Raw genomic sequence first — 26,729 nt, forward strand, 5'->3', positions numbered from 1 at the left:
TTAGACTTTTGTATGCATTGGTTTCACACTGCAGGCCGAGCTTTAGCCGAGCTTTGGCTCGTTTAAGGTACTACACGAGCTCGAGCCGAGTTTAGAGCCGTTTCATGTTTTTCCCAAAATATATAAATATAATTAAAAATGTATATAAATTAATTAACAAATAATAAACGAGCCAAGGTTGAGCTTGAAGAAAAAACAACTAAAGAACCGAGCTCGAGCTCAAGCTCTCGTAAGCCAAAACGAGCCGGGCTCAATTGGATCTTCATCTAGATAAGAAATCGGTATACTATAATTCGACTAAAGCTCAAAACTTTTTAAAAATCCCAGATCAAGTGCATTCCAGTCAAGCATAAAAACAAAGATAATCACATAAAAATTCAAACTTTAGCACTAAATAGCAGAAAAGAAAGAGGGACATTATACTTTTATCCTCTTACTCATGAACTAATAACAAACAACTGCATATATTTTGATTCCACTAGACCTCAATATTCACAAAAATCCCATACTAATTACAACCTAATCAAACAGTAAAAATAACAAAATCATAATTGTCTAATCCCTAAAATCAAACACACCCTAATCAATCACTCTATTCAGTCTGTTATGTTATAGCCAAACTTTGTCAATATCATTGTCATACATATAAGTATATAACTATTAAGCTCAAGTCCAAGACTCCAAGTCACTATCTTGTTTTCTCTCTCTTCAAGATCCTCTTTCTCTCTCTAATATCTTTGAAATCATTCTTTCTTCTTTCTTTCTGGGGTTGTTTTGTTTGTCCATAAGGTGGTCAAACAAATGCTAAAAATCCAAACTTTGTGAATCTTTTTTGTGTTCTTGAAATCTTGAATCTTGGTTTAATCTGTTTTATAATCTTGGTTGTTGTCTTTTTTAATTTCTTGATTTTGATTAAGATAACAAGATGACAGTAGAGGAAATCAGAGGCTCTGTGGGCTATAATAATAACAATAATAATGAAGTTGATAGATTTCCCATTGGGATGAGAGTTCTTGCTGTTGATGATGATCCAACTTGTTTAAAGTTATTAGATGGGCTTTTAAGGAAATGCCAATATCAAGGTTAGTTTTGCTTTATATTTCTTTAATTAAATTCCAATTTCATTATTTTGTGTTTTCATTTTTTTTTTCTAATCTTGGAACAGTTTATCAGTTTGTTTTGTTGTTTGAAATTTGATTCAAGTTTAAGTTTTTTTTTTTCTTAAAGATTATGTTTTTAATATGTTTGTTTTGAATTGCAACATATCCCTTAAAGGGTTTCATTTTTAAATCTTTTGATGATAAATTATGATTGTGAAAGCATACGTTAGGTTTTAGTTTTAAAGTCTTTGATCTAGTCTAGGGATACATGTTAATGTTACAACTTGCTTATTATTTGATTATACTTGTGTTGATAAAGTAATCATTTTTTTCTTTTTTTTGCAGTTACAACCACAAATCAAGCAAGAGCAGCATTGAATATGTTAAGGGAAAATCGAAACCGGTTTGATCTTGTGATCAGTGATGTTCATATGCCAGATATGGATGGATTCAAGCTTCTTGAACTCGTGGGTCTCGAAATGGACTTACCTGTAATCAGTAAGTCTCAATTACACTTTTTATAATCACATGCTTAGATTAGGTGCAAAATTTATATGCATTTCATTAGTTTTCTTGAAAGTACAAGTATTGGTGTTACAAATTTTAGTTGTTTGGCCTAAAAAAGTCATCTTTAATGAAAAAGATTGCATGTGTTTATGTTTGACATTCTTGTTGAGTCTTGAAGTTGATAAATTGAAGTGGGGTCTATTAGTTTTCCTTAAAGCTTTAAACTTTTAGCTGGTTTGACCCCCAAAAGGTCATAATCATAAATCTTGGAGCAAGGAGTGTTCTTTAATGGTGTATAAGCACACAAAACTATCAATTATGTGATTATCTTATTGAGTTTTGAAGTTGATACACTGAAATGGGGTCTATTGGTTTTCCTCAAAAGTTTTAAACTTTTTAGTCGGTTTGACCCTAAAAAAGTCAAAGTCATAAATCTTAGAGCAACAGGGAGTGTTCTTTAATGGTATCTAAACACATGAAACTGTCAATTATGTGATTATCTTGTTGAGTTTTGAAGTCGATACACTGAAATGGGGTCTATTGGCTTTCCTCAAAAGTTTTAAACTTTTTAGTCAGTTTGACCCTAAAAAAGTCAAAGTCATAAATCTTGAGCAACAGGGAGTACTCTTTACACACAAAACTATCAATTATGTGAATATATTATTGAGTTTGAAAGTTGATAAACCGAAATAGGGTATATTAGTTTTCTTCAAAAGTTTTAAACTTTTAGTAAGTTTGACCCCCAAAAAAGTCAAAGTCATAAATCTTGGAGCATGTGGGAGTGTTCAATAATGGTATCTAATGTTTCTTGAAATTGTAAACAGTGTTATCAGGAAACAGTGACCCAAAGCTTGTAATGAAGGGAATCACTCATGGTGCTTGTGATTATCTTGTGAAACCCGTACGCCTTGAGGAATTACGCAACGTTTGGCAACACGTGATCAGAAGAAAAGTTGAGTCAAAGTCTCAGTCAAAGTCAAACAATAACCATGAAAAGGCGAATAACGAAGGCGGGCAAGAAGCCGGTAGTGGGGACCCAAATGGGAAACTTAATAGGAAAAGAAAAGATGAAGACGAAGACGGTGACGATAATGGGAATGAAAATGATGATCCATCTACACAGAAGAAGCCACGTGTTGTTTGGTCCATTGATCTTCACAGAAAATTTGTAGCTGCTGTTAATCAACTTGGGATTGAAAGTGAGTCGGTTAATCCTCGTGATCATATATAAACTTGTTTTCTTGACATTTTTGACAATTGTTTTTGCATTATGCAGAAGCTGTTCCCAAAAGGATCCTTGATTTGATGAATGTTGAAGGTCTTACGAGAGAAAACGTTGCAAGTCATCTTCAGGTTTCATTAATTTTATTTATAATGTTTATCCTAGTTTGAGAGACTTAACTCTTGTTTTAACATGATATCTCTAATGCTTCATAAAAATGTCATTTTTGGTCATTTTATTGCAATTTCAAGCAAACTTATTATTTACAGAAGTACCGGCTTTACTTGAAAAGAATCAGTCAACAAGCAAACATGGTGGTTGCGTTTGGCGGGAATAAAGATGCATCTTCTTACATGAGAATGAGTCCACTTGACGGGCTTGGTGATTTCCGTTCATTATCCGGTTCAGGAAGATTGTCAAATGCTCAGTTATCATCATATGCACCATCGGGTATGCTCGGTAGACTCAACAGTGCAACCGGGATGACCCTGCATAGCCTAACGGGCCCATCATTGATCCAACCAACTCACACCCAAAACTTGACCGGTACGGTTAGTTCACCAAACAAGTTCCAACCGGTTGTGTTACCAACGCCATCAAATCACCAACCCGCAAATCTTTTTCAAGGCATTCAGACTCCATTTGACCTTGGTCAACTTCAACCGAGTAATAAACCAAATAGCCAACTCCAAGATTTCAACCCCGTTGATGAAGATCGAATCTTTAACGGTTCTAGCACGTTTTCGACTTTAGCGAGTCAATCTTCTTTAAATCTTGCTTCTAGTAGCTCCCCCTTTCTTGATGTCGAGAACTTTCACGACCCGTTAAAATACGGTTACACTGCTAGCAGTAACACACTTACTGGATTCAGTTCCAATATTACTAGCACAGCCTCGGTCCCTCTTGAAGGTCAAGGTCAAGGTCAAGGTCAAAGTCAAAGTCAAAGGCATGGGCAGTATGGTAAACAGAGTTATGGTCAGTCCTCCGGTAATGGTTTTAGCATGTTAGCAGCTGCAGCACCGCCACCCAATGTCAGTGGTTTGGGAGGACCCGTGAGTCAATTGAATGACCAAATTTGTGGGACTTACAATAGGTCAAACGGGACCGGTAAGACTCACAGGTCAACCGCTGAGCTTAAAATGGGATCTGGTGAAAACTATTCACCGAGTGGTCTTGTTGGAAACAACCGCTATGATTCCTTGGATGATCTTATGAACGGAATGATGAAACGGGTATGATTTTTTTTCAAAATTTTTTTTATAATAAATAACACATTTTTGAGTCTGTTGTAGAAATTTAAACATGAAGTGCATTTTTTTTAATGTTTTGCAGGAGCAGGATCCAACGAACATGATGGACGGAGAATTTGGATTTGATCCTTATTCTTTCGGGTCTATATGATAACACAAGGCTGCAATAATAACGAAGTAGGCTTTATGGATCGAGAAGTTTGTAATGATATGTAATTTATTTTTGGGGACTTTTACGTCTAGCTTCTTCAGTATCACCTTTGTAGCCAGTGGGTACAACTGGTTTTAGATTTTGTTGAATCTATTTACGGTTATGATGCAAACATGAACTGGAGGTAATGTACAAGTTTATGAGGTATAAGTTATTATAAGATTAGATAGTAGGATCACGTGCGCTTATGAATGTGTTGATTCGGGTTATTGTTTTAGCTCTAACGGGTCAAAAAGTGGTTAATAAATAATAAGAACAGATAGGAATATAGAATAAGTATAAGGAGACCATCAAGCTATTTAAGTTTTTCTTTATTAAGGTCATATGACTAGTGAAAGTGCTTTATATGCAGATCATGTAGGTATCTGTATTTGTTTATATCAAAGCTACCAAACAAAGGGAAAAAAAAAAGATAGATATGCTAAAGCTTTTGGAAAAAGGATATACTTTTGGTTAGTGTAATACACTAATGCTGTTTGTTCTGCAAAGGAAAATTTTTTCTTGAATGACCATTTCTTTTGAAAATTCTCAGCATAGAACATATCTTCTTTGTCGGGTTGTTTCGGTGACCATGAGAACATGTTACATGTTAAATCACACGACCTGGCTAATACCCTATTAACCATTGAGATCAGGTAAACCATAGCTTGGGTTAGAGTCTTAGAGAAACTCTTATTATCATTCAAAAATAAATCATTTTGACATTTACTTGAATCCCCACAACAACCCATTTATCAAAAGTGTCAAAGAGGCTGGCGAGTAGTAATCAAGTTGTGAACATGTTAATAGTTTGTTGTGTTGCAAAAATTTGGCTAGACAGGTCAGAAACGGGTTGGTGAGTTGACATGTTTAATAATGCAGGCTAAACGGGTCACCCAAATATGACCTATTTACCAAACGTGTTAGGTATAACGAACATAACATGAAGTTAAGGATTTAAAAAGGCTGACACGTTATAACGAGTCCAGCTAGACAAACTTTCGAGGGTGATGACGATACACGGCCACATAACTGATCAAATTATCTCATTATAGGTAACAAAAAAAAAATCTGTATATCAAGGTTTAGTGTACACAAAACAAGTTACTACACACAGGAGTCAAAACATATTCCCCATGTTACAAACAAGTAGTTGACATGATGCACTAAATACATACATCAATGCAAGAGGGGACAAGTAAGTTTAGTGCACAAAACATCCCTATTAAATTATTAGTTAATCAAGCTCAACCAACTGAGCTCTTCTTTCTGCAGCTTTCTTCCTTATAAATATCCCCCATCTTAATGCAGCCTTCAGCTTCAACCACCCGACAACCGCCTTCCCTGACCCACGCCCGTGACCCCCCTGCGCATACACCTGACCCACCTGCGGTTCGTGAGGAATATCATAACCGTACGAATCATTATCGCAAAGACCAAAAGTAGGTACCGTGACTCCAACCCCGAAGCTTCTCAACAGCTTCTGCATATCATCGGTTTCCAACATCTCTGAGCTCCTCAACCGCACTTCCTTAGAAAATGAGTCTCCAAACCCGTGCCCTTGCGGTTCTGACCAGTCTCCCGGAACATCAAAAGACAGTCCAGTGGGTCTGTAAACAGTGTTGTCTGTGGTAACAGATGGCTGCTGGTGGGTGTTTGATAAAACGCCCACCGCCATTGTTGGATCGGAACTTATAAACGGATATTCAATCGTGTTATTAGCCGGTGGTGCAGGGAAGGTTAGCGCGCTCAAGACTTTGCCATCGTATTCAACCACTCGATTCCAGTTCTCATATGCTCTTTTCACAAGCAAATCAACCGAAACCTGTTTAATGAAAGATAAAAAAACCGATTAAACTCTGTGAAACCGTAAAGGCGCTTGCTTGAAGTTCAAGAACGAAGAGTTTGACCTTTTGACTGTGGTCAAGTGACTCCAAAGGGATGAATTGACCATCGGAAATGAGACCAGTTAGTTCGTATATATGGTTAAAGATAGCACCAGTGGTGTGACCCATATCAGCATAGTATACATACAGCTTCCCGCCTAAAACACAAGTCTTTGCATGCTCCACCGTGTTTTCCCACATCCTATTTGACATCCCACTTCCCAAAATCTACATTTTATACAAAACTTTAGAAATAAAATAAAAAGGTCACATTTTTATGCAAGTAACTCTAACAAGAACATAAACAGAAGAAGCTTACGTTTCTTAACCTTTGCGGGTCTCTAACAAGAACACGAAGGAAATCCTCTACGGTTATAACTTGGGATTTTATTAATTTCTTATGTAACGCTCCGTCTTTTGCTATTCTATCCAATCTCCAAACTTCATCATGTAAAGCAGGTGGATAATGTTTCTTGTATACTGCAAAAGTATAATGAATACAATAGTCAAAATCAGGACTTATGGATACAATAAAGATGTTATGTAAGTTTTATGTTTCATACATTCTCCTCTATGATCTTTAACCGCAAAGGGCTAGGTTTTAGCTTCTTGAATTCTAATTCCAACACAATATCCAGAAGCCACCTTCAAACCGAGCCTAAATTTTCTGCTTCTAATCCAGCTTGAATTGTCGGTGAAAGAAAGATCACCGAGAGTTCCAACTCCATCAACCAAGGTTACTTGTAGTTCCCCTGTTAAAAGCGGTCTTTTCCCTTCACGGGCTTTGACTTCTTGACTTTCAAAATGGTCAACGCTCCAGTTTTCAGTAACTTCTTGATTGAAGTCACCTTCTAGAACCACTACAGTCAGTTTTGCTGATGATTCAGGTCCAGTTAGAACTACATTGCCTGTAACTGCATCTAATAAGATCACGTGTATAGCTGCTCCTTGCTCTCCCTCAACTTTGCCACCCGTAAAAAGATGAGGTGGCATCCTTGTTCTAAATTGAAGCTGTAATGTTTTTCCTTCTGGACCTTGTATTCGTGGCGGTGACAATCTGGTGCATTACAAATACGGAAAGTCAGTTTAGTGAAAGTCAAATTACCACCTTATAGTTATACTCATGGTGTCACAATAATAATTAAATTATGTTTTTATAATATCTTACATTCCAGCAATTTGACTGTGCCCATATCTAGTCAAAGCACGCTCCACTTCTTCACTTACCTGTTTTCAAAACATGTATGATATCAGCAATGCCCCTTTTTGTAAGCATAAAAAATTACTTGATTAACTTTCAATTGTGTAAAATACATCAATCAAGTGGCGACTGGCGGCTTTCTTTAATTATTGTTATGAAGAACTTATGAACTTGTCTAATATGTCACAAAATGCTGAAATCTAGTTAAACCAGCCAATATAGATTTTATACACAATTATGCAAAACCATAGGGTGCACAAATATATTGCAACTTTCAATTCTGCGAAAAAGAGGCTCTAAAGACGAGCACAGTCTTTGCATGCTATCAACCTTTATAGCTTCCACAATTACACTGAGCAATAAAAAATGTAGTGCGGGTCAATATAGTTATAAGATCTGTAATGTTCAGCAAATTATACTTAGTTTGGTAATATGTTTAGGCTTTGAAGTCTGGAATCTTTATGATCTGGCCATTACAGAGCAATCAATAGCTTTCATGGTCTTTCAAAGTTTAGCATCAATGTTTAAACTAAAACAAAGATAATTACACAAATTCTCACACATACAATTCTTGATTTTTTTGTTTTTTATTATTTTTTTTTGAAAATGAACAAAAAATTCTTGATTTTTTTTTAAATAGGAGAAAATGGAATGCTTCAATGGTTTCTCGGAGAGAGATGAAACTGTTTTGGTTTCTAGGCAATCTGTCATTTGAAACGGCGTATCCTAGTATTGTTGCAAACTATGTCAAGGATTGTCTGTCGAGTTGGAGAATTCACACATATTCCTCCATTTAAAATGGAGGAACCACTAAGGTAATAATTAGATTGTATAAGTCACATCCCAGTGAGCATCTTTTACCTAACTTTGCACTGTTCACGGTCCACCATTTGAAATGACAGAACACAGAGGAATTGTCCAACTCACCAGACAAACTGACATAATCTTCAACGAAATGACGGATCACCTAGAAACCAAAACATTTTCATCTCTCTCCTATAAACCACTAAAGCATCAAACTTTCTCCCATTAAAAATGAAAAAAACAATAATTGAACTAGTTCTCACAGGCATTTACACAAACAGTTGGTGATCACTAAACAGTAATCCCATATGAAAAACTGATATTTATAACAAGCAAACAAACCTTGCTAAACCTGGAATCTTGGGTTTCTTGGATTGAGACATATTATTATCATCATCATCATCATCTTCTTGATCATTATACCCTCTTTTCTCCCCTCTTGATCCATCCATCATGAAGAAACACTAACCGGACCCCGGGCAGATTACTGGTAACCTGGGGGTTGGATAGCGGTTTCCCACGAGGGGTTAGACCCTTGGAAGATGGTTCTTCTGATAACCTGCAAAACAGACACCGTGAGCTCATCACTGAGAAGGGGGGGGGTTCCTCCTTGTGACCACCCTCCGGCGTGAGAATCAGACTAGATTGCTCTTTAAATATAAAAGTATACTAAGAGATTGCTAGAGCAGATATCAGGTATAATATGATGATAATGTAGTAAGGTATGATAAGATGAGATGGTCATACCATTTGTGGTATTTATAGCCGAAGGTATGTTTCCAAGGAGGTATGGCCGGCTGCTACAGTGTTCCTGTTCATCAACAGTAGCCTACACACGTGCCCTGCTGGTAGTTGGTGGGTAGGTAGCGGCTGATAGTGACCAGGCCTGCTGTATACTATTCCTGTTCCACCAACTGACGGCTACGCACGTGGTATGGCAGTAGTTGGTGAGTAGGCAGCGGCTAATAGTGATACAGTACAGGAGCATGATGCTCGCCATACTGTATCAGTGAGCTGTCGTATCTCTGATCAGATCTTTCGCCCCATACCTCGTCAGGTACAGTAAAAGATCCTTCAGTATACGGACTGGCTTATTTGGGCGGGAGTATTCCCCCTCCCGCCTCTGTGCGGGATTGCTCCCGGCTTGGCTCATTCCTTCAGGTGACACTGAATGATCGAGAGCTAAGTGCCTTGTGCGTGTAGCCATGCTGCGCGGGTGGCCTTCCCTAATGGCTTGTATCCGAGGCTGCGGGTACAGGCGGAGTCCTTCACCATTGGGAGGCATTTCCTGCGGGACCAGCTTGCGTACTGCGCGTAAGGACGTCACGTCTCTAAGCATGGTTGGTCCTGCGGATCCAGTTGGTCTCTGCGCAGACGTCCCTGTTTAAGGTGAGTCTTGCGGGTCCAACTGGGCTCTGCTGGGACCTACCTCTTCAAGTCCCCCCAGTCCAATGTTCTTCTCATGAGTGTTTAATAAAGTGAGGTGAACTTTTGGACTTGAGCAAAGGGTTTTGAAAAGGGGTTTTGTAAGGTTTTCCATGGGGATTCTTTCCGCGGAAGTCCTTGTCACTTGCAGAAATGCCCGAGTTTCCTGCTTGGTCTTTGGGTATGACGCGGGTAGGTCTGTAACCTCCTCGCAAGTCAGGAACATTGAGTCCCAGTTGTATGTATTTTCCATGAGGTTTTGGTAGTTTTGAACATAGTGATCAATTATGTTAAGACCACCAATTCCATCTTGGAGCTTCAAACAACGTAGTTCTCGACGTTCCCGCTATGCGGGGATGTTATTTCCGTTTCCGCAAGCATTGCCCAGAAGATCCTTCTTGGTTTCAATTCCCAGCGGAGCGCTAGGTATGTGAAGGGTTTTGCCTTAACACTGTACCTGCGCTCGTCTTACGGTTACTTTACTTCCAAGGTATTCCTGGCGTCAATTCCCTGCGGGTGCTAGGTATGTGAAGGGTTTTGCCTTTACACTGTACCCGCACCCGTCTTATAGTTACTTGGTTGCCGAGGTACTTGGCTTCAATTCCCTGCGGGTGCTAGGTATGTGAAGGGTTTTGCCTTAACACTGTACCCGCATCCGTCTTACGGTTACTCGTTCACCAAGGTTTTCTTGGCTTCAATTCCCTGCGGGTGCTAGGTATGTGAAGGGTTTTGCCTTAACACTGTACCCGCATCCGTCTTACGGTTACTTGCTTGCCAAGGGGTAAGGGGTATTTTCCCGCTTACTTTTTAATATTTTCAAATTTTGAATTTTGAAATTCGAAGAGTTGGTGAAAAGATAACAGTCCAAACCTCTGAAACGTCGTGCGACGGTTTCTTCTGACTGTGTCAGGACGTGCAAGAAGTTATGGTGACGTGACAGAACATGGTCATTCCAGTCGCTTTTTCAGGCGCGTGGGCGCGATTTTTCGGGCGCGTGGCCGCGAAATTATTGGCATACGTCCTTTCAACAGCTGTTGCCAGCTTGCTTTTTGCCACGTGTCATAGTTTCATTGCACATTCGATTTCTCTCTCCTCCGCATTAATTTCACCGCATTAATTGCGATTACTATATAAAGGGGGAGAGGGTTACTTACAATTCACACTTTTCACTCTTCTCTTCATCTTTAAGGCGATTTCCGGCGAATACTCCTTTATTCAATCGAGCATTCTCTCGAAATCGTTCTCTTCTTTCTCTGCAAGATGTCTTCTCGTGATGCTGAAGCTATAGCTGACGACAGGGGTACTGCTGGCGAGTGCCAGTGTGCTCTGCCCGGCGATCAGTACCGGTATGTTGTCAGGAAGTTCATGCTCGATCATCTCGAGCCTGAGTTTCCTGAATCCCACCAGACCGTGTATGATGCCCCCAGAGGCAAGATCGGGGTTTATGCTGCATTTTTTGTCTATGGGAATCTTAGATTCCCGTTGACAAAATTTGTTTACCGTGTCCTTGAGAGGCACGGTGTTCATTTGACCGAGCTGCACCCCATGGCGATCGCCAAGATTCGCCATTTTGAGTGGGTGTGCCGGATTTTGGGCATCGAGCCCCATGTGGACCGCCTGATGACCTTCTATACCTGGAGGTGCATCCAGGGGTGGTACACCTTGACGACCCGTATTAAGGGTCTGAAGATTTGCGACACCGAGCGCAGTCTTCGCGCGTGGAAGCAGGAATTCTTCTACATTTCTGCCCGCGCCATCCCCCTTGCCATGAAGTTTAAAAATGGCCAAGCGATACCGAGCCTTCACGCCCCCAACTACCAGGAGGCGGAATGGTTTTCGAAGATATCCCGGATCCAATCTCCGGTTTACCGGTTTGCGGAGTCCGGGATGGTCATGTTAGGGATGAGCCGGGTGTGGAAGGATGCGTCTCAGGTTCCCATCCTTCTCGAATACGGTTTGAACTCTATTCCCTATGGTATGTCTTGTCTTTCTTTTTGATACGCGTTTGTCTTCTAACTGTTTATTCTTTCAGAGGGAAATGATTTGGAGTCGCTTCTGTACCCGCGGGAAACCGACGGTCCTGCGCGGATGGGTACTCGTGCTCTGGACGAGGGTGAGTTGCCCATCCTGGAGCAAACGGCGGATCGGTTTGTGGAGGTCTATCCGCTGGGCCACGAGATCCTGAGCCACCGGCGGCCAGGTAAGGCGATATTCTTTCCTCAATCCCTCAATGCTGTACCCGCTGCTGGAATTCCTGACCCGTCTTCTTCTGAGGAATCCTCAGATGCTCCTCCGTTGGTGCGGAAGAAGAAAGCTGCTGCCGGCGTGAAGGGGAAGGAGAAGGCCTCCACAGCTGATCCAGTGGTTCTATCTGACTCGGAGTCAGATAGTGAAGAAGTGGCGGGGAAGCCCGGTGGTGAGAAGACCACTGCTCCGGAGGCTACGACCGTTACCTCCGGAGAACCTACGAAGACGACGGTGACCGGTACCAAGAGGCCGGCTCCATCGGGTTCCTCCCCGCCCGTCCGTACGTTCAGGGTCAAGAAAACCCGTAAGTACAATTATAATGTCTGTAGATTTATCACTTCATTAATTTAACACTTTCTTCTTTGTGCAGGCGTGGATGTTGACGCATTCCGGGGTGAAGCGCAGAGGAGTACCCTTCCGCCAATGACGGTAGGCTTGGTCAGCCTACCTGAGGCGTCGACCCAGGTGACCGCGCCTGCTTCCGCTGGTTCAGTTGCTCCTGAGCAGACTGTTCCAGCTGAGATGACGTCCCCGCCGGCCGTGAGTGCGATTTTTACAGCATCCTTCACAGAGCCGGCGGTTACTGCTGCTGCTGACTACGAGGCGGCGACCACGGCGGCGACCACAACGGCGACCACGGCGGCTGCCACCATGCCCGCGCCACCGGCACCGACGGCCGGACCATCAGGTACGCGCAGGGCGTCTCGCCGATCTTTGTCACCTTCCCGTCTGCCTGACCTGTTGGATGGGTTTCCTTTAGGTTCAGGTGATGGGTTTGGCGGCTATCGGCCTGTCATTGACCCTACAGGTGCGTAGGGTTCCTTTCTTTTTCCCTTGTTTTTTATCATCTTTTCCTTACTGCCTTTGTTTTTTTTTTTTTTTTTTTTTTTTTTTTTTTTTTTGCAGTGTCGGATTCCAATGAAGTGTATGTTCCACGATGGAACATACGCCGAGGAACAACCCTTCGCACACCTGTGGAGTGCGTGGACTGGGCTCGCCACGCTGCTCCTCCGGGTGCGTTGGGGGAAGCCATGGTTAGCTACCAGGAGGGTAGGCTAACTAATGAGCTTCGGGTTCTCCAGGCCCGGATGCAGCCGCGCGTCGAGCTGCTTTGTCGTGAAAACGACAAGTTGAAAGCAGCTCGCGCCAAGGACATATCTGAGGCGCGTGCTCTTCGGGAGGAGAACCAACGGCTTGCGGCAGCTGCCGCCGACAAGGAGAAGGCCTTCAAGGCCCTCGAGGTTGAAGTTCAGGCGCGACTCGAGGCCCGCTCCAAGGCTGCCCAAGCTGTGAATGAACAGCTTCGGCTGGCCAGGGAGACTGCGCGAAACGCAACCGAGAGGGCTGCCAAGGCTGAAGCCGTTGCTGAGCCTTTGCGTGTGGAGAATGAGGAGCTCAAGGCCAAATTAGAGGCTCTCCAACGCGCTCATGATGCCTTGGCAATGGAAGATGCCAAGAAACTCCAGGAAATCCTAGACCAGAGGGGGGTGCTTGACCACACCGAGCGGAGGCTTAAGGGCGTCGAAGAGGCTGCCGCAAAGGAAGTTTTACTTGCCAACCTTAACAAGAGCGAAGCCGAACGCGCCCATAAAGAAGCTCAAGCTGCCCTCCAATGGCTTCTTCGAGAAGCGTTGCCTCAGGTATGTTTAGTTTTATCTTCACGCTTTTCTTTTGTAAGAAAAGGTTCTAATACTTGTTTTTTCTTTGTAGGTTGTGCGTCGGGTCTTTTCAGAGACCTCTTACGATGATGCTATGACCGCAGCCCTCAACGCTTCTCATGAGGATGGGGAAAAGGCCGGCTTCCTGCTTGGTCTAGGGTTTGTTGAGAAAGGCGTCCCGCCTTCCAACTTCCCTTTGTTCGATGTGGATACCGAAGCCATTTATGACCAAGCATTGAATCAATACGCCGCCTTCCCGCATCCAGTGGTGGAGAAGGTGGACGAAGTAGCTGCTGCTGATGATGGGTTAGCTGTCCTCAAAGCGTTCCTCGAACCACCCCGTTCTTCTGACGGAGCGGGTCCAAGTGGAAGCGGTCCTGAAGCTTGATCCTGAAGATCCCTTCCCATTGCTAAGATAGACTTGTATAGCTTTTTTTTTTTTTTTTTTAGGCGGGTAGTTACCCGTCCATTCTTGTAATATATTTTTGAAATATTAATCTTTTTGCGTATAAGATTGTTATTTCCTTCTTTGGGTTCCTTGCTTTATAAACTTATGACTTGCATACTTAGTTTAAATTAGCAATTTTCCAAGTGTTTAGAATAAGAACCTTTGAACGTGGTTGATAATGTGTTAAAGTTTCGCTTCCTCCTTCGTGATTGTGCGGGTAGAACCGTCACTTGCACTTGGTAGGATGGCTAAACTTTAACTTTTATCTGACCTGCGTGTAGGTTTTCCTTTTCGAAATTTCTAAGGCATTAAGATAAGTTAACCTTTGAACGTGGTTGATAATAGGAAGTTTTGCTTCCTCTTTCGTGATTGTGCGGGTAGAACCGTCACTTGCACTTAGTAGGATGGCAAAACTTTACCCTTATCTGACCTGCGTGTAGGTTTTTCTCTCCTTTTGAGGATAAGTTAACCTTTGAACGTGGTTGATAATAGGTGTGAAGTTTTGCTTCCTCTTTCGTGATTGTGCGGGTAGAACCGTCACTTGCACTTAGTAGGATGGCAAAACTTTACCCTTATCTGACCTGCGTGTAGGTTTTTCTCTCCTTTTGAGGATAAGTTAACCTTTGAACGTGGTTGATAATAGGTGTGAAGTTTTGCTTCCTCTTTCGTGATTGTGCGGGTAGAACCGTCACTTGCACTTAGTAGGATGGCAAAACTTTACCCTTATCTGACCTGCGTGTAGGTTTTCCTTATCCTTTTTAAGAATTTTGTTTTGAACCGTTCGACGCGCGGTTGCGTGAAGGTTTGTCACGTTTTTTGGGTTCGTGCGGGTAGGACCGCCTTCCCATGCAATGACTTCACGTAATTATGCGGTGAAAACCGGCATATTAGTGTTCAGAAAAGTATTAAATGTAAAATCATCAGCTTCGATGTTCTTAAAAGAGAATCATTTCCATTAGAAGTGGCTCTTGGCCTTTTCTTTACAAATTGGAATTGATTTACATGCAAACTGTGTAAATGAGCTCCCTTCCATGTTGGGATGGGAGCGCCATCGAGCCGATACGCACCTGGTTCGGGATCTCGTTCTTTACGCAGCATGTAGTCTCAATGTTGAAGCTGGAATTTTTATTCGTTTTCCCCAGCTGGGGTTCTACACGCATCCGCCTGCTCAGCCTTTATTGCGCCACGAGGTGCGCGAGCGTCCCATCTCTGACAAATGCTTCGACCATGTCTTTTACATCTATGCATTCTTCAGTGTTGTGGCCCTTTGTCTTTGTGAAAGTCACAGTATTTGCTCCGATCAGCATCGTGACGATGTCGGATTATCGGAGGTTTTGGCCACGGGAGCTCTTCAGTGGCGAATATCTCAGTGACGCTTTTGGTGAGTGGCGTCCATCTGGAGTTTCGGTGCGGCTGTACATTATCCCTTCCGCCCACTCGATGTTGCAAGCCGGATGAGGTGTCAAAGTTTACCCTTGACTGCCAAATGCCTAGCTTTCGCTTTTTATTTAGTCTGGCGGTGAGGACGTTGTCCTCTCTCGTCTTCTGAGTGTAGAGGTTTGTGCTCTGTGGGAGATCTCTACCCAGTTGCTTCTCCGTTTCCGCATAGCGTTTTGCTGCTGTCATGATGCCATCCCATGTGGATGGCATGCCATCTTTACCCGTTAGGGTGCGGATGAGCTCTGGGTCATGTGCGCCCTGGATGAAGGCAGCGCGAACAAGATCTTCGCTGATATTGCCCAAACTTAGCTTCTTTGAGTTGAAGCGAGTGATGAAGTTTGGCAGAGATTCATCTTCCTCTCGTATGCATTTGAGGATTGTCCATTGCTCCTCGGTATACTTCCGTTGCTGGCTGAAGTGTTGGCTAAACTTCTGTTGGAAGTCTGCCCAGTCGTAGATGTGGTTGACCGGTAGACGATCAAACCAAGCTCTAGCAGCCCCAACAAGCGTCATTTGGAACATGTAGCACCACGTGGGTTCCGTCCAATTGCTGACGGTTGCCCCCGCTATGAACCTGTTCAAATGATCGTCTGGATCAGATATACCGTCATATGTGCCTATGTTGGGCATTTGTTTGGCACTCTTTGGGGCGATTGCTTCAGCAATGTCCCTTGCAAATTTGGACGTTCCTGCATTTGCAACGTTTGGTCTGAACGTTTTAGAGAAGTCTCGTGGACTTCCACCTGTGCTTTTTGGTTTGAAGGCTTGTCCAAAATGCCTTTTCGGTTGGGATTCCGTTTCCTTACGCTTCCCTTTTGCCCTATGGCGAGGGTTCGCGTCGGAGTCGGATTCCTCCGAGTCATCCTCCCAGTACTCGAATTCGTCGGCCTGTTGCACGGAACGCAAGCGTTCGTCCAACTCAGCCTGGAATTCCTTTTGTCGTGCCTCCGCCCATGCCTTAACTTCATCGAGAGTCTGGCGGGGGAGTCTTCGTTTCTCAAACTGGGTATCGGTGGATCCCAGTAGGCGGTCATTTACTGCACTTGCCCCAGCTTTGGTAAGTGGGGTAGTGTTCGTAAAATTTACTTCACTTGCCCCGGCTTCGGTAGCCGGGGTAGTGTTCGTAAAAACTGTGTTGCCGGTATTCCCCCTAGTAGCTGGGGCTGTGGTTACCGGAATTTCTCTAACCATCTTTGCAGAAGTTTGAAAAAACTGGAGAAAATTGTAGTTCTAGCTTTATGCACGGATGGCGCCAATGAAGAAACACTAACCGGACCCCGGGCAGATTACTGGTAACCTGGGGGTTGGATAGCGGTTTCCCACGAGGGGTTAGACCCTTGGAAGATGGTTCTTCTGATAACCTGCAAAACAGACACCGTGAGCTCATCACTGAGAAGGGGGGGGTTCCTCCTTGTGACCACCCTCCGGCGTGAGAATCAGACTAGATTGCTCTTTAAATATAAAAGTATACTAAGAGATTGCTAGAGCAGATATCAGGTATAATATGATGATAATGTAGTAAGGTATGATAAGATGAGATGGTCATACCATTTGTGGTATTTATAGCCGAAGGTAGGTTTCCAAGGAGGTATGGCCGGCTGCTACAGTGTTCCTGTTCATCAACAGTAGCCTACACACGTGCCCTGCTGGTAGTTGGTGGGTAGGTAGCGGCTGATAGTGACCAGGCCTGCTGTATACTATTCCTGTTCCACCAACTGACGGCTACGCACGTGGTATGGCAGTAGTTGGTGAGTAGGCAGCGGCTAATAGTGATACAGTACAGGAGCATGATGCTCGCCATACTGTATCAGTGAGCTGTCGTATCTCTGATCAGATCTTTCGCCCCATACCTCGTCAGGTACAGTAAAAGATCCTTCAGTATACGGACTGGCTTATTTGGGCGGGAGTATTCCCCCTCCCGCCTCTGTGCGGGATTGCTCCCGGCTTGGGTCATTCCTTCAGGTGACACTGAATGATCGAGAGCTAAGTGCCTTGTGCGTGTAGCCATGCTGCGCGGGTGGCCTTCCCTAATGGCTTGTATCCGAGGCTGTGGGGACAGGCGGAGTCCTTCACCATTGGGAGGCATTTCCTGCGGGACCAGCTTGCGTACTGCGCGTAAGGACGTCACGTCTCTAAGCATGGTTGGTCCTGCGGATCCAGTTGGTCTCTGCGCAGACGTCCCTGTTTAAGGTGAGTCTTGCGGGTCCAACTGGGCTCTACTGGGACCTACCTCTTCACATCATTATAATTGTAACAATAACAAACTACTGTTGTGAAGTTTGAAGCTTTTTAACAATATGATGATCTGAAAGTCTTGATATTGATAATAAAGAAAAGGGTAAACAAAAAGACAAATCTTTTTTTTTGTGTGTAATTAGATCTGAGGGTGATTATTATAATGATGGGTTATTAATTGGTGCGTGTATGATGGACTGGACAGAACAGCTAGCTGGGTTTAGTCGGTGAATATTATTATTGTTATTGTATTCATGAAACTTGAAACCGCGGTGTTTATTGTTTCTTGTTTGCAAACCGATGATGATGGTGAATATCAAGTCAAACTGCCCTTGAAACAAGGTTGGCTTTTACTATGAGAGCTTTTGAATGATTACTAACATCAAAATAATACGTAAATCCGTGAACGGGTAAGACTAGCGAGACCAGATCCGGACCGGACCATATTATTTATAATAGGATCAGTCCCGGGGTTTTAAGAATACTATTAAACGAGCCCGGGTTAGGTTTTGCAGGTCTGAACAATTTCACTTTACATAAATCGGGTAAGACCCGTGAGACCCCGAACCGATCAATAGGGTTGGGTCCTGGGTCTTGAGGGTACCACTAAACAGGTCCGGGTCGGGTCGGCTCTCAGGGGTCTAACCCGTTTGCACACCCCTTCATACTTTTGTACATTGATTTAAGGAGATCTTTATTTTTTTTAAACGACCAGCTTTTATTAGAAATTAAAAGGAGACTAGCCAGGTAGTACTCAAGTGCATACATCAAATCATCAATCACACTTAATAATATGCTCCTAGATACAAATTTATATAAAACGAGAATATACACCATTCCTTACATTATAGGAACATCATTTTCCCCTCTATTCTTCACTCATAAAAACGAGAATCGTTTGATATCTTCCTTTAGCCTATTGATTGATACTCTTGTTGAAAAGAGTTTCATTTATTGTCTTCCATAAATACTAACATGCCATGAGTACAATCGACTGATTACTTTCTTATTCCCGTCTTTTGTCCTTATATTTTAAGTGCTCTTTGAGAAGATCTCTAACCTCAAAAGCATAAATCGGAGAAATACCGCACCAACTGCTTATAAATTGCGAATGATCAAAGCCACGTAGCATGATACTAATACGTGTTCCCCGATTATAGTGAATCTTCACATAATGGACATACGTTGGTTGCTTCTAAAACCCCTCTTTTATGTAGCGATTCTAATGTTGGTATTTTGTCCATTTCCGCTTTCCAACCAAAGAGATTGGCGTTTAAAGGTACCCATATACTTTAATCCATAAGGACACAAACATAACATGATTTTAAATGGCCAAACGGGTATTCACATATTTAATCTGAAATCCATAACTATGAACCCAACACAATTAACACCCTTATATTAATATAAAAAAGTGAATAAAACACAAATTGGTCAAAAAGTTTGATATAATTAAAACATACAGATCAACTTCTCATCCCAAACATATTGCATCTGATTTTGAAAGAAAATCATTTTTTACAACCAAAACAAAGTAATATTCAAAGAAAGATGTCACTCTATCATTTTCATGACTCATAAGAAAAATATTTATTAGTATTAATTTAATTAACAAAGTAATAAAATCAAAGAACATGTCAACATACATGTCATTTTCATATTTCAACATATCTATACCCCTCTCAGGTTTTGAGGAGTTCTATATTGCTTTCAAGTCAAGGAATCACATGCAATTGTCTCATATTACACCTGTTAGTTTCTATAAGTTATACCACTCATGAAATGTATAATGCGTCGATATACCACTTAATACTATCTTTATAATATGTTAGTATAATACTCATACGACCTCATATAAAACCTCATACAACATGTATGCTTTATGCATGTATGATGCGTTATGTATGCATAGTTTGTTAGTGGTGTATTCATGACCGTAAAATTGTACCAACAATATTTTTACTTTTAAATGATAACATTAAGAAACTAAATATTTATTTAGTCCTGGTAAAAATAATCACCTAAAGGGTAAAATAAATTACTTTTTTTTCCCATTTTTTAACCCGAACCGACTAAGTTTTACTTCATTTTTTACGCCTAATGTCAATTCTAAATCATTTTATCTATTAATTCCTCAAATAATCAGAATTTATTAACAATCAATACACTTGATTATCTAACTATTATCTAACAATCAAAATTTATTAGCAATATCAAGATCTTTAAAATTAAATCAAAGTCCATACCACAAAACAAGAAGCTAAAAACAACATTTCAATTACGCAACTTATATGATAACTAGGCAACTTATATGATAACTCAAGGGCGCATTTGCCCCCCCTGCTAACAAAATCATTGTAAGGTAGCTATATAAATCACAAAGTACAATCAAGAAACCCGAAAAATGAAGAATAAATACCGGAAAAAAATTGGTAACAATATTAATCTTTTCGCCTTGCCAACCAAGCTGTCTAGCTCGTTTTTCCCATAACAAAGTTATCTTTTTTTCTTGTCTGGTTAACGCTTCGGCTTGTTCTCTTGCTTGTTCACATGTTTCAGTAGCCGTGTTGCATTTTTCAGCCTCTTGTTGGTATTGAGACGCTACTCGTCTCGCTTCACCAAATGTGATGTTCATATGGCGCATGTGTTCTTCGTTAACTTTTTCTAGCAGTTTTAGTTCTTCTGATAGTAAATCTACAAACAGTTTTTCCAGTTCTTCTTTCAAATCCGGATCATCTTTCCCACAATCTGGATTTTAAAATGATGAAATTAGCATATAAGTTAATAAAAAGGGTAATTGTGCATTTAATCATGATTCGTATCAAATTAACCGTAAAGGATGAACATGTACCTGTAACTGTAAGATTAGTCAAGCCTGCAATATATGAAAACAAACAAGAATTAATATTAGAATCATGTTTTACAGATTTTTAGAAACCATATACTAAAAGTACAATCATCGATCAATTTTTGCAATTTCTAGCTTAATCATATTATTTACAAATAATCAACTCCAAATTCATTAATACTTTTACTTCGCAAGTAGTGGTGCAAACGAGCCGAGCCGCTCGTGAGCTACTCAAGCTCGGATCAATAAAAAGCTCGAAACGAGCTGAGCCTTTTCGAGCTTGATCCGAGCCCGGGCCTTAAATAAAGTTTGTTTAGTTATTGAGCCTGAGCTCTAGCCTTGTATGGGCAGCTCGTTTAGGCTTGTCGAGCCTTGTGTATTTTAAAGTTTTACCTCTTTTTAGACTTTTGTATGCATTGGTTTCACACTGCAGGCCGAGCTTGAGCCGAGCTTTGGCTCGTTTAAGGTACTACACGAGCTCGAGCCGAGTTTAGAGCCGTTTCATGTTTTTCCCAAAATATATAAATATAATTAAAAATGTATATAAATTAATTAACAAATAATAAACGAGCCAAGGTTGAGCTTGAAGAAAAAACAACTAAAGAACCGAGCTCGAGCTCGAGCTCAAGCTCTCGTAAGCCAAAACGAGCCGGGCTCAATTGGATCTTCATCTAGATAAGAAATCGGTATACTATAATTCGACTAAAGCTCAAAACTTTTTAAAAATCCCAGATCAAGTGCATTCCAGTCAAGCATAAAAACAAAGATAATCACATAAAAATTCAAACTTTAGCACTAAATAGCAGAAAAGAAAGAGGGACATTATACTTTTATCCTCTTACTCATGAACTAATAACAAACAACTGCATATATTTTGATTCCACTAGACCTCAATATTCACAAAAATCCCATACTAATTACAACCTAATCAAACAGTAAAAATAACAAAATCATAATTGTCTAATCCCTAAAATCAAACACACCCTAATCAATCACTCTATTAAAGAATAATAATAATGATAATAATAATTACCAGGAGCAAGTTTGAGAAGGGAAAGAGGAGGTGGGCAGTCACAGACACACGGAGTACAAGAAGAAGTTGAAGATTTGAAACTAAAAGCAGGCTTTTGGTGGTGCAGCCTCCAGTAAAGAGCTGGTCCAGAGAGCTGAGATGACAGCAAAGATCACCAGGCAACACCTTATACATGATCCACCAGATCGACGACTCATTGGTAGGTTAGATAGATCTCTCACTCTCTGTCAATACAATTATGTGTAATTCTAATGGAGCAGTAACATAATAACATGATGGTGTGAATCAAATTATTATTATTGATGAGGATATGGTGATCACCGACAAGTGACTCTGTCCCACTTCAATATTGTAGCCAAACAATTGAATGGTACGCGGTTTTGTTGGGGGCTTTCAATTTTATAATTTTAGATGGCTTCTGCTCAAGTTCGGTTTACTTTGAGCTTTTACGGCTTGTAAGTAATTTTTTAAACTTGAGTTCAATTTGTTTATTATTTACTTGTATTATTTATATACTTTGCCTCAATATTGACACCCTATGTGATTCACGTATGTGCGACGGGTACATTTTGCCTCAATATTGACATCCTATAGTTCTATTCCATTCACCGATTCACGTATGTTAAACCACATTATATTATATTGTATTGTGCACTGTCTTACATGATCCATAACTAGATTCTTTGAGCCTACGATGCGCTCAGACATATAGCCATTGTGCTCTATTATGCTACGTAGGCATTTGAGGTGTTTCAAATTTTACACCTAGGAATGTATAAATTTTGTTTTTTTTTTTTATAAAAGATGGAAAGATATTAAAGTCTATGTTATTTTAATTTTTGAAGGAATGTTGATGGAAGAGAAAAACATAAGAGGATAATAAACTAAGAACCAAAATAAAAAATTGTAACACATTTTAATCCTGAAACACTAACAAACCAATATCATCCTAAGCCAAATATTACAGCAAAAATCAACATCCAAAGCCAAATATTACACAAGCCAATCCAATCAACAATAAGCTCATTGTCACCAAATCAATATCTAATCTCCCTTGTCCCGATTTCTTCGAACCACCATCGTCGTCGTCGTCTCCACTCTTGCCCGAATCGCTCTCCTCTTTACGTGCAGCGTCATTAACTGCAGGTAACGGAGGATCCACAACATCCGATACCTGCAGTGGCGGTATAGGCGCTGCTGCGGGTGGCAAAACCTTCGGCTCAACTTGAGATAGGTAATCACCAGGCTTTATCGGGTTGAAAACGAATGGCGCCGTGCTTTTTGGATCGACACATGGACTCCCTGTCACATCATAACCGAGCAGACATTAGTGTTATTTATACGTAAAAATCTTGATGGCCCGCATGAAAAAATTTTCTGGGTCTATATATTACTTTTACTTTTACTTACTCATAAATGCACTTGCAGTTTTCGGATTATCGGTGATCACACCATCGATACCCTCGGCCAAGAACGAAACAAGCTCGGTATACGGATCACTATAAAAATCGAGCATCATACTCAACGTCTCTGTCGAAAACCCCGAAACATACACCGAGATGTTTGCAGCATGCATTTCTTCGACAATTTTCGTCGAACCTGTCGAGAAAAATATCTTACTCTCCTGAACTATTGATTTTTTCACCACATTAACCGCATCAGCGTACTTCCTGATATCAGTGATCACGGGCTTCGGGGCGTCGCTAATGGGCTTGCTAAACAACAAAACTCTCCGGTAGTTTGGCCACAATGTCTTGAACTTTGCTAGCACTGACGTTTCGTCGGATTGGATCAAAACTTGCTGTTTCAGATCCAGTTTCGCGTTCTTGAGTGCAAGGTTCACCGAGCTGATGATGTCAAGCCCCTTCTTTGATGCTAGGTAAGCAGCATGCTGCAAATAAAGGTTGTTTAGTTATCGAGCCTTGTCGAGCCTGAGCCTCAAATAAAGCTTGTTTAGTTATCGAGCCTGAGCCCGAGCCCGAGCCTTGTACAGGAAGCTTGTTTAGACTTGTCGAACGTTGTATATTTTTAAGTTTTTACCTCTTTTGGACTTCTAGCCGAGCTCAAGCTGAGCCGAGGTTAGGCTTGTTTAAGATTTTTCTTAAAATATATAAAAATAATTAAAAACGTGTATAATTTATTAATAAATAATAAACAGTTGAGTCTAAGCTTGAAAAAACGCTTCACGAGTTGAGTTTGATATTAGAAAGGTATATTGGTTTTTAATGATCCCAACTATTGCCTTTTGGTCACTGCTGTTCCCAACTAATGAATTGGCTACTAATGGTCCCAACTTTTAAAGTATTTGTTCCTAACGGCCCGCGACTAACAGAATCCTAACGTCGTTAGTTTCAGGTCGCCGGAAAAACGGTTTTGGCCGGAAAACACAAATTTTTTTCCCGAAAACTCAACATTTTCGTCCCAAACATCTTGGTAACTTCATATCAGACCTTTAGGAACCTTTTTCTAGTAAAAGCCCCAATTATTGAGGTCGCCGGAAACCCTAGAACCATCGTCGGAATCGGTTGATGGTGCTCAAGTGGGGATAGTTGGTTAGTGGTGAGTCAATTGGCGGTGGTTGCGGTGTTCAGGTGGTGTTTTCCGGCAACAAATATGAATTTTCCAGCCAAAAACGTTTTCCCGACGACCTGAAACTAACGGCATTAGGATTCTGTTAGTCGCGGACCATTAGGAACAAATACTTTAAAAGTTGGGACCATCAGTAGCCAATTCATTAGTTGGGACCAGCAGTGACCAAATGGGATCATTAAAAAACCAATATACCTATTAGAAAAGGAGCTTAAGCTCGAGCTATTGCAAGTCAAAACAAGTCAAGCTCGAGCCTAGTCAAGCTCGTGCTCAGCTCGGCTCGTTTGCACCCCTAGAACTCATATGGTCCGGTCCGGTAGCATTAGAAACTTACTTGAATTCCAATGAGAATTCCCATGGATGAATTCTTCTTAGCAAGCTCCAAAAACTCTGGTAGTGTTAGAAACTTTCCAGCATTCTTAGATTTCGGGTTTCGTAAAAATCCGGCTGACTGAAACGGGTTTTGAATCAAGGCTACAATGAAGTGAAAATAAGTAAAATACAAAAAAAAAAAAAAAAAAAAAAATCGATTCGATATAACCAAATAGGTAACTACTCACGTTTAACAGATTTGATCTCGGTCCACGTGACATCGAAGGTGAACACACCACTTTTAGGTTGAATGCCTGGTATGGTGGTTGATCGGTCCATAAACGCCATTGCAGCGTTAGTTTTACCGAGTAGATCAGCTGACTCCAAGCAAAATGCAACACCGTCTTGTGTCATTTGAACGTTGCAGTCGATTATATCCGCCCCATCATTGATAGCTTTCTTGTATGCAAGATCAGTGCACCCCGGGTAATCTATACTCGCACCATTGTGAGATATGATCAAAGTGTTCGCAACCTTCGGGCCCAAGTTTGGACATTGAGCTAAGCATGCTGTCATTGTTTATAAACCATTGAAACAGATCAAACCATATGTCCAGTTTTGTCACTATACAGTTCGGTTTTGACAGTTTAACATTTCAAACTGCAGGTTTGAAACGGGCCATTTTTATTATATTCAAAAAAAAAAAAAATCAGTTCCAACCGTCAAACTGTCAAAACCTGGCTGACACGCGCAGCTAAGAACTTGACTTCTTACCGACAGCGTTTGAAGCCGAACCCGGGAACTCAGTAACAACCCCGTCGACTGCAAATTTTGAATTATCGACGAACTGCAAGTATTCTAAAGCCGGATCATAACTATAATTATAACTCGAAAATACATCAGATGCAAAGCCCAAAGCATACACTGCAAGCCCTTCTTTATGAGCATCTGCAACAAGGGTTGTTGCAGGCTGAAGGTACCCGTCTTTCCCAACGGGCCATATGTAGTCTTTCGGGACAAGAATACCCGAGGCAAATGCCTTGATCATCCCGAGTTTCTTTACCAGGGCCCCATATGTTTCCTTGTTAGTCGGCTCAACCTCGTCGGGTTTCAAGAACCGGAACACGAGCTTGGTTTTCGTTAAGTCCATGTTTTTGCCTGTTGCTACGGCTTTCAAGAACCTGATCTCGGGTGATGAGATGTAATCAGCTATAAAAAACTCCTTGGAATCGTCGATATATCGTACCACGCTTAACTGATGTGCGCTCCAGAACGCCTCGTTCTACAAAACAACGAGTAGACTAAAAGTTTAAAACAAAACAAACAACTCGTATTTTGTTTAACATTTTAACTAGTATAGTATGCTAGTAATGTTACGCGATGTGGGACCCACCTGAACGTTTAGCCATAGTTTGCCTTTCGGCTCGAGGCCAAAAACACTGTCGGGTTGAAGCGGAGGGTACACAAAATCAAAAACACTTGCTCTTGAGTAGATATTCTGCAACACTGTTTTATGTAAACATGTTATCGAGTGCGTTTAACGCAAAACATAACGAGGATGGAAATATGAAAGCTTACAACTTATGTCTTTCATTATTTCGTCGATGGTTAAATCAAGAGCGAACCAGCCATCGACGTCTTTTCCATTAATGTTGTACCGTCGTTTCTGCTTAGGGAACTTGGTAGCAGCATCCGTGCAGTTATCGAGCTTTATGTCGGGTAGACATACTCCTAGATTATCTTTTGTAAGTTGCAAGTTACAATACTTAAGAGTACCGGGCACGCCCATTGCTATAGCTGCAGTGTATCCTGCACCGGATGAGTCCGGGAATAGCCCAGGGAAACCACCCTGGGCTATCACCAATGGCTCACCACCTAAACATACACAAAAACATGCATTTATAATCTTAGTGTAAATAGATTATGTTTTACTTAATGACATTGTGATGGTGTTACCGTTCAATGTTAGCCATTTCTTTCCTGGCCCGGGACCAGGATTGGCTTGCAAGCGTGCACGTCTTGGAGGTTTGTTATCGCGTCCGAAATGACCATGTTTGGCAAGAGATGAACAAATTAACAGGAAACCAAAGAGTAACTCCTTGATCATATCTTGTTTAATCTAGCATCCAAAAATGTCATAAACGCATATCAAGAAAGTATCTTTTTACGGGTCTCGTCTCTTTCTGTTGACAAAAAAAAAACGAAACGTTAGATTCTATAAATTGTACCTAAATCTTTTCAGACGTATTAAAAAGATTTAGGCACAATTTGTTCATGGTTTGAACGAACAGACCATGAACGAAATCAAAACAACGATAATTAATTAGAAAAAAA

At 41.3% G+C, this 26,729-nt stretch overlaps 2 protein-coding genes and 2 pseudogenes across 4 annotated transcripts; 1 reads left to right on the forward strand and 3 right to left on the reverse strand.

The window, feature by feature from the left end:
* The first annotated feature begins 685 nt into the window (after nt 1-685).
* On the forward strand, nt 686-4,371 carry LOC143598548 (two-component response regulator ARR12-like). Its single transcript, XM_077076742.1, has 6 exons — nt 686-1,082; nt 1,446-1,598; nt 2,432-2,806; nt 2,884-2,960; nt 3,099-4,061; nt 4,162-4,371. The coding sequence occupies exons 1-6, from the start codon at nt 926-928 to the stop codon at nt 4,228-4,230; spliced, it is 1,794 nt and encodes a 597-aa protein (XP_076932857.1). The 5' UTR covers nt 686-925; the 3' UTR covers nt 4,231-4,371.
* Nucleotides 4,372-5,386: 1,015 nt separating this feature from the next.
* Nucleotides 5,387-8,615, reverse strand: LOC143598549 (calmodulin-binding protein 60 E-like; annotated as a pseudogene). The gene is made up of 7 exons (XR_013147130.1): nt 8,503-8,615; nt 7,615-7,708; nt 7,324-7,382; nt 6,719-7,212; nt 6,475-6,635; nt 6,180-6,383; nt 5,387-6,094 (listed from the first exon to the last, which is right to left on the reverse strand). The product of XR_013147130.1 is annotated as a calmodulin-binding protein 60 E-like (transcript).
* An 11,285-nt stretch (nt 8,616-19,900) lies between these two features.
* On the reverse strand, nt 19,901-21,693 carry LOC143598546 (uncharacterized; annotated as a pseudogene). The gene is made up of 3 exons (XR_013147129.1): nt 21,495-21,693; nt 20,465-20,488; nt 19,901-20,361 (listed from the first exon to the last, which is right to left on the reverse strand). The product of XR_013147129.1 is annotated as an uncharacterized LOC143598546 (transcript).
* Nucleotides 21,694-22,467: 774 nt separating this feature from the next.
* On the reverse strand, nt 22,468-26,502 carry LOC143598547 (glycerophosphodiester phosphodiesterase GDPDL7-like). Its single transcript, XM_077076741.1, has 8 exons — nt 26,352-26,502; nt 25,974-26,270; nt 25,789-25,901; nt 25,170-25,677; nt 24,644-24,964; nt 24,418-24,557; nt 22,905-23,385; nt 22,468-22,796 (listed from the first exon to the last, which is right to left on the reverse strand). Exons 1-8 carry the CDS (start codon nt 26,500-26,502, stop codon nt 22,468-22,470), a joined length of 2,340 nt encoding a protein of 779 aa, XP_076932856.1.
* Between the last annotated feature and the right edge of the window lie 227 nt (nt 26,503-26,729).

The sequence above is a fragment of the Bidens hawaiensis genome, unplaced genomic scaffold, assembly GCF_021521415.1.
Source record: "Bidens hawaiensis isolate Kalapana, Puna unplaced genomic scaffold, B.hawaiensis_p1.1 tig00050490_1, whole genome shotgun sequence".
Lineage (NCBI taxonomy): Eukaryota > Viridiplantae > Streptophyta > Magnoliopsida > Asterales > Asteraceae > Bidens > Bidens hawaiensis.

Bases quoted from the DNA above. Each gene is read 5' to 3' on its own strand.
- LOC143598548 (XM_077076742.1), top strand. From the start codon at position 926: ATGACAGTAGAGGAAATCAGAGGCTCTGTGGGCTATAATAATAACAAT. The intron at 1,599-2,431 runs GTAAGTCTCAAT...AATTGTAAACAG, and splicing joins AATGGACTTACCTGTAATCA to TGTTATCAGGAAACAGTGAC. The intron at 4,062-4,161 runs GTATGATTTTTT...AATGTTTTGCAG, and splicing joins TGAACGGAATGATGAAACGG to GAGCAGGATCCAACGAACAT.
- LOC143598547 (XM_077076741.1), bottom strand. From the start codon at position 26,502: ATGATCAAGGAGTTACTCTTTGGTTTCCTGTTAATTTGTTCATCTCTT. The intron at 26,271-26,351 runs GTAACACCATCA...GTGTATGTTTAG, and splicing joins GAAATGGCTAACATTGAACG to GTGGTGAGCCATTGGTGATA. The intron at 23,386-24,417 runs GTAAGTTTCTAA...CTTTATTTGCAG, and splicing joins GAATTCTCATTGGAATTCAA to CATGCTGCTTACCTAGCATC.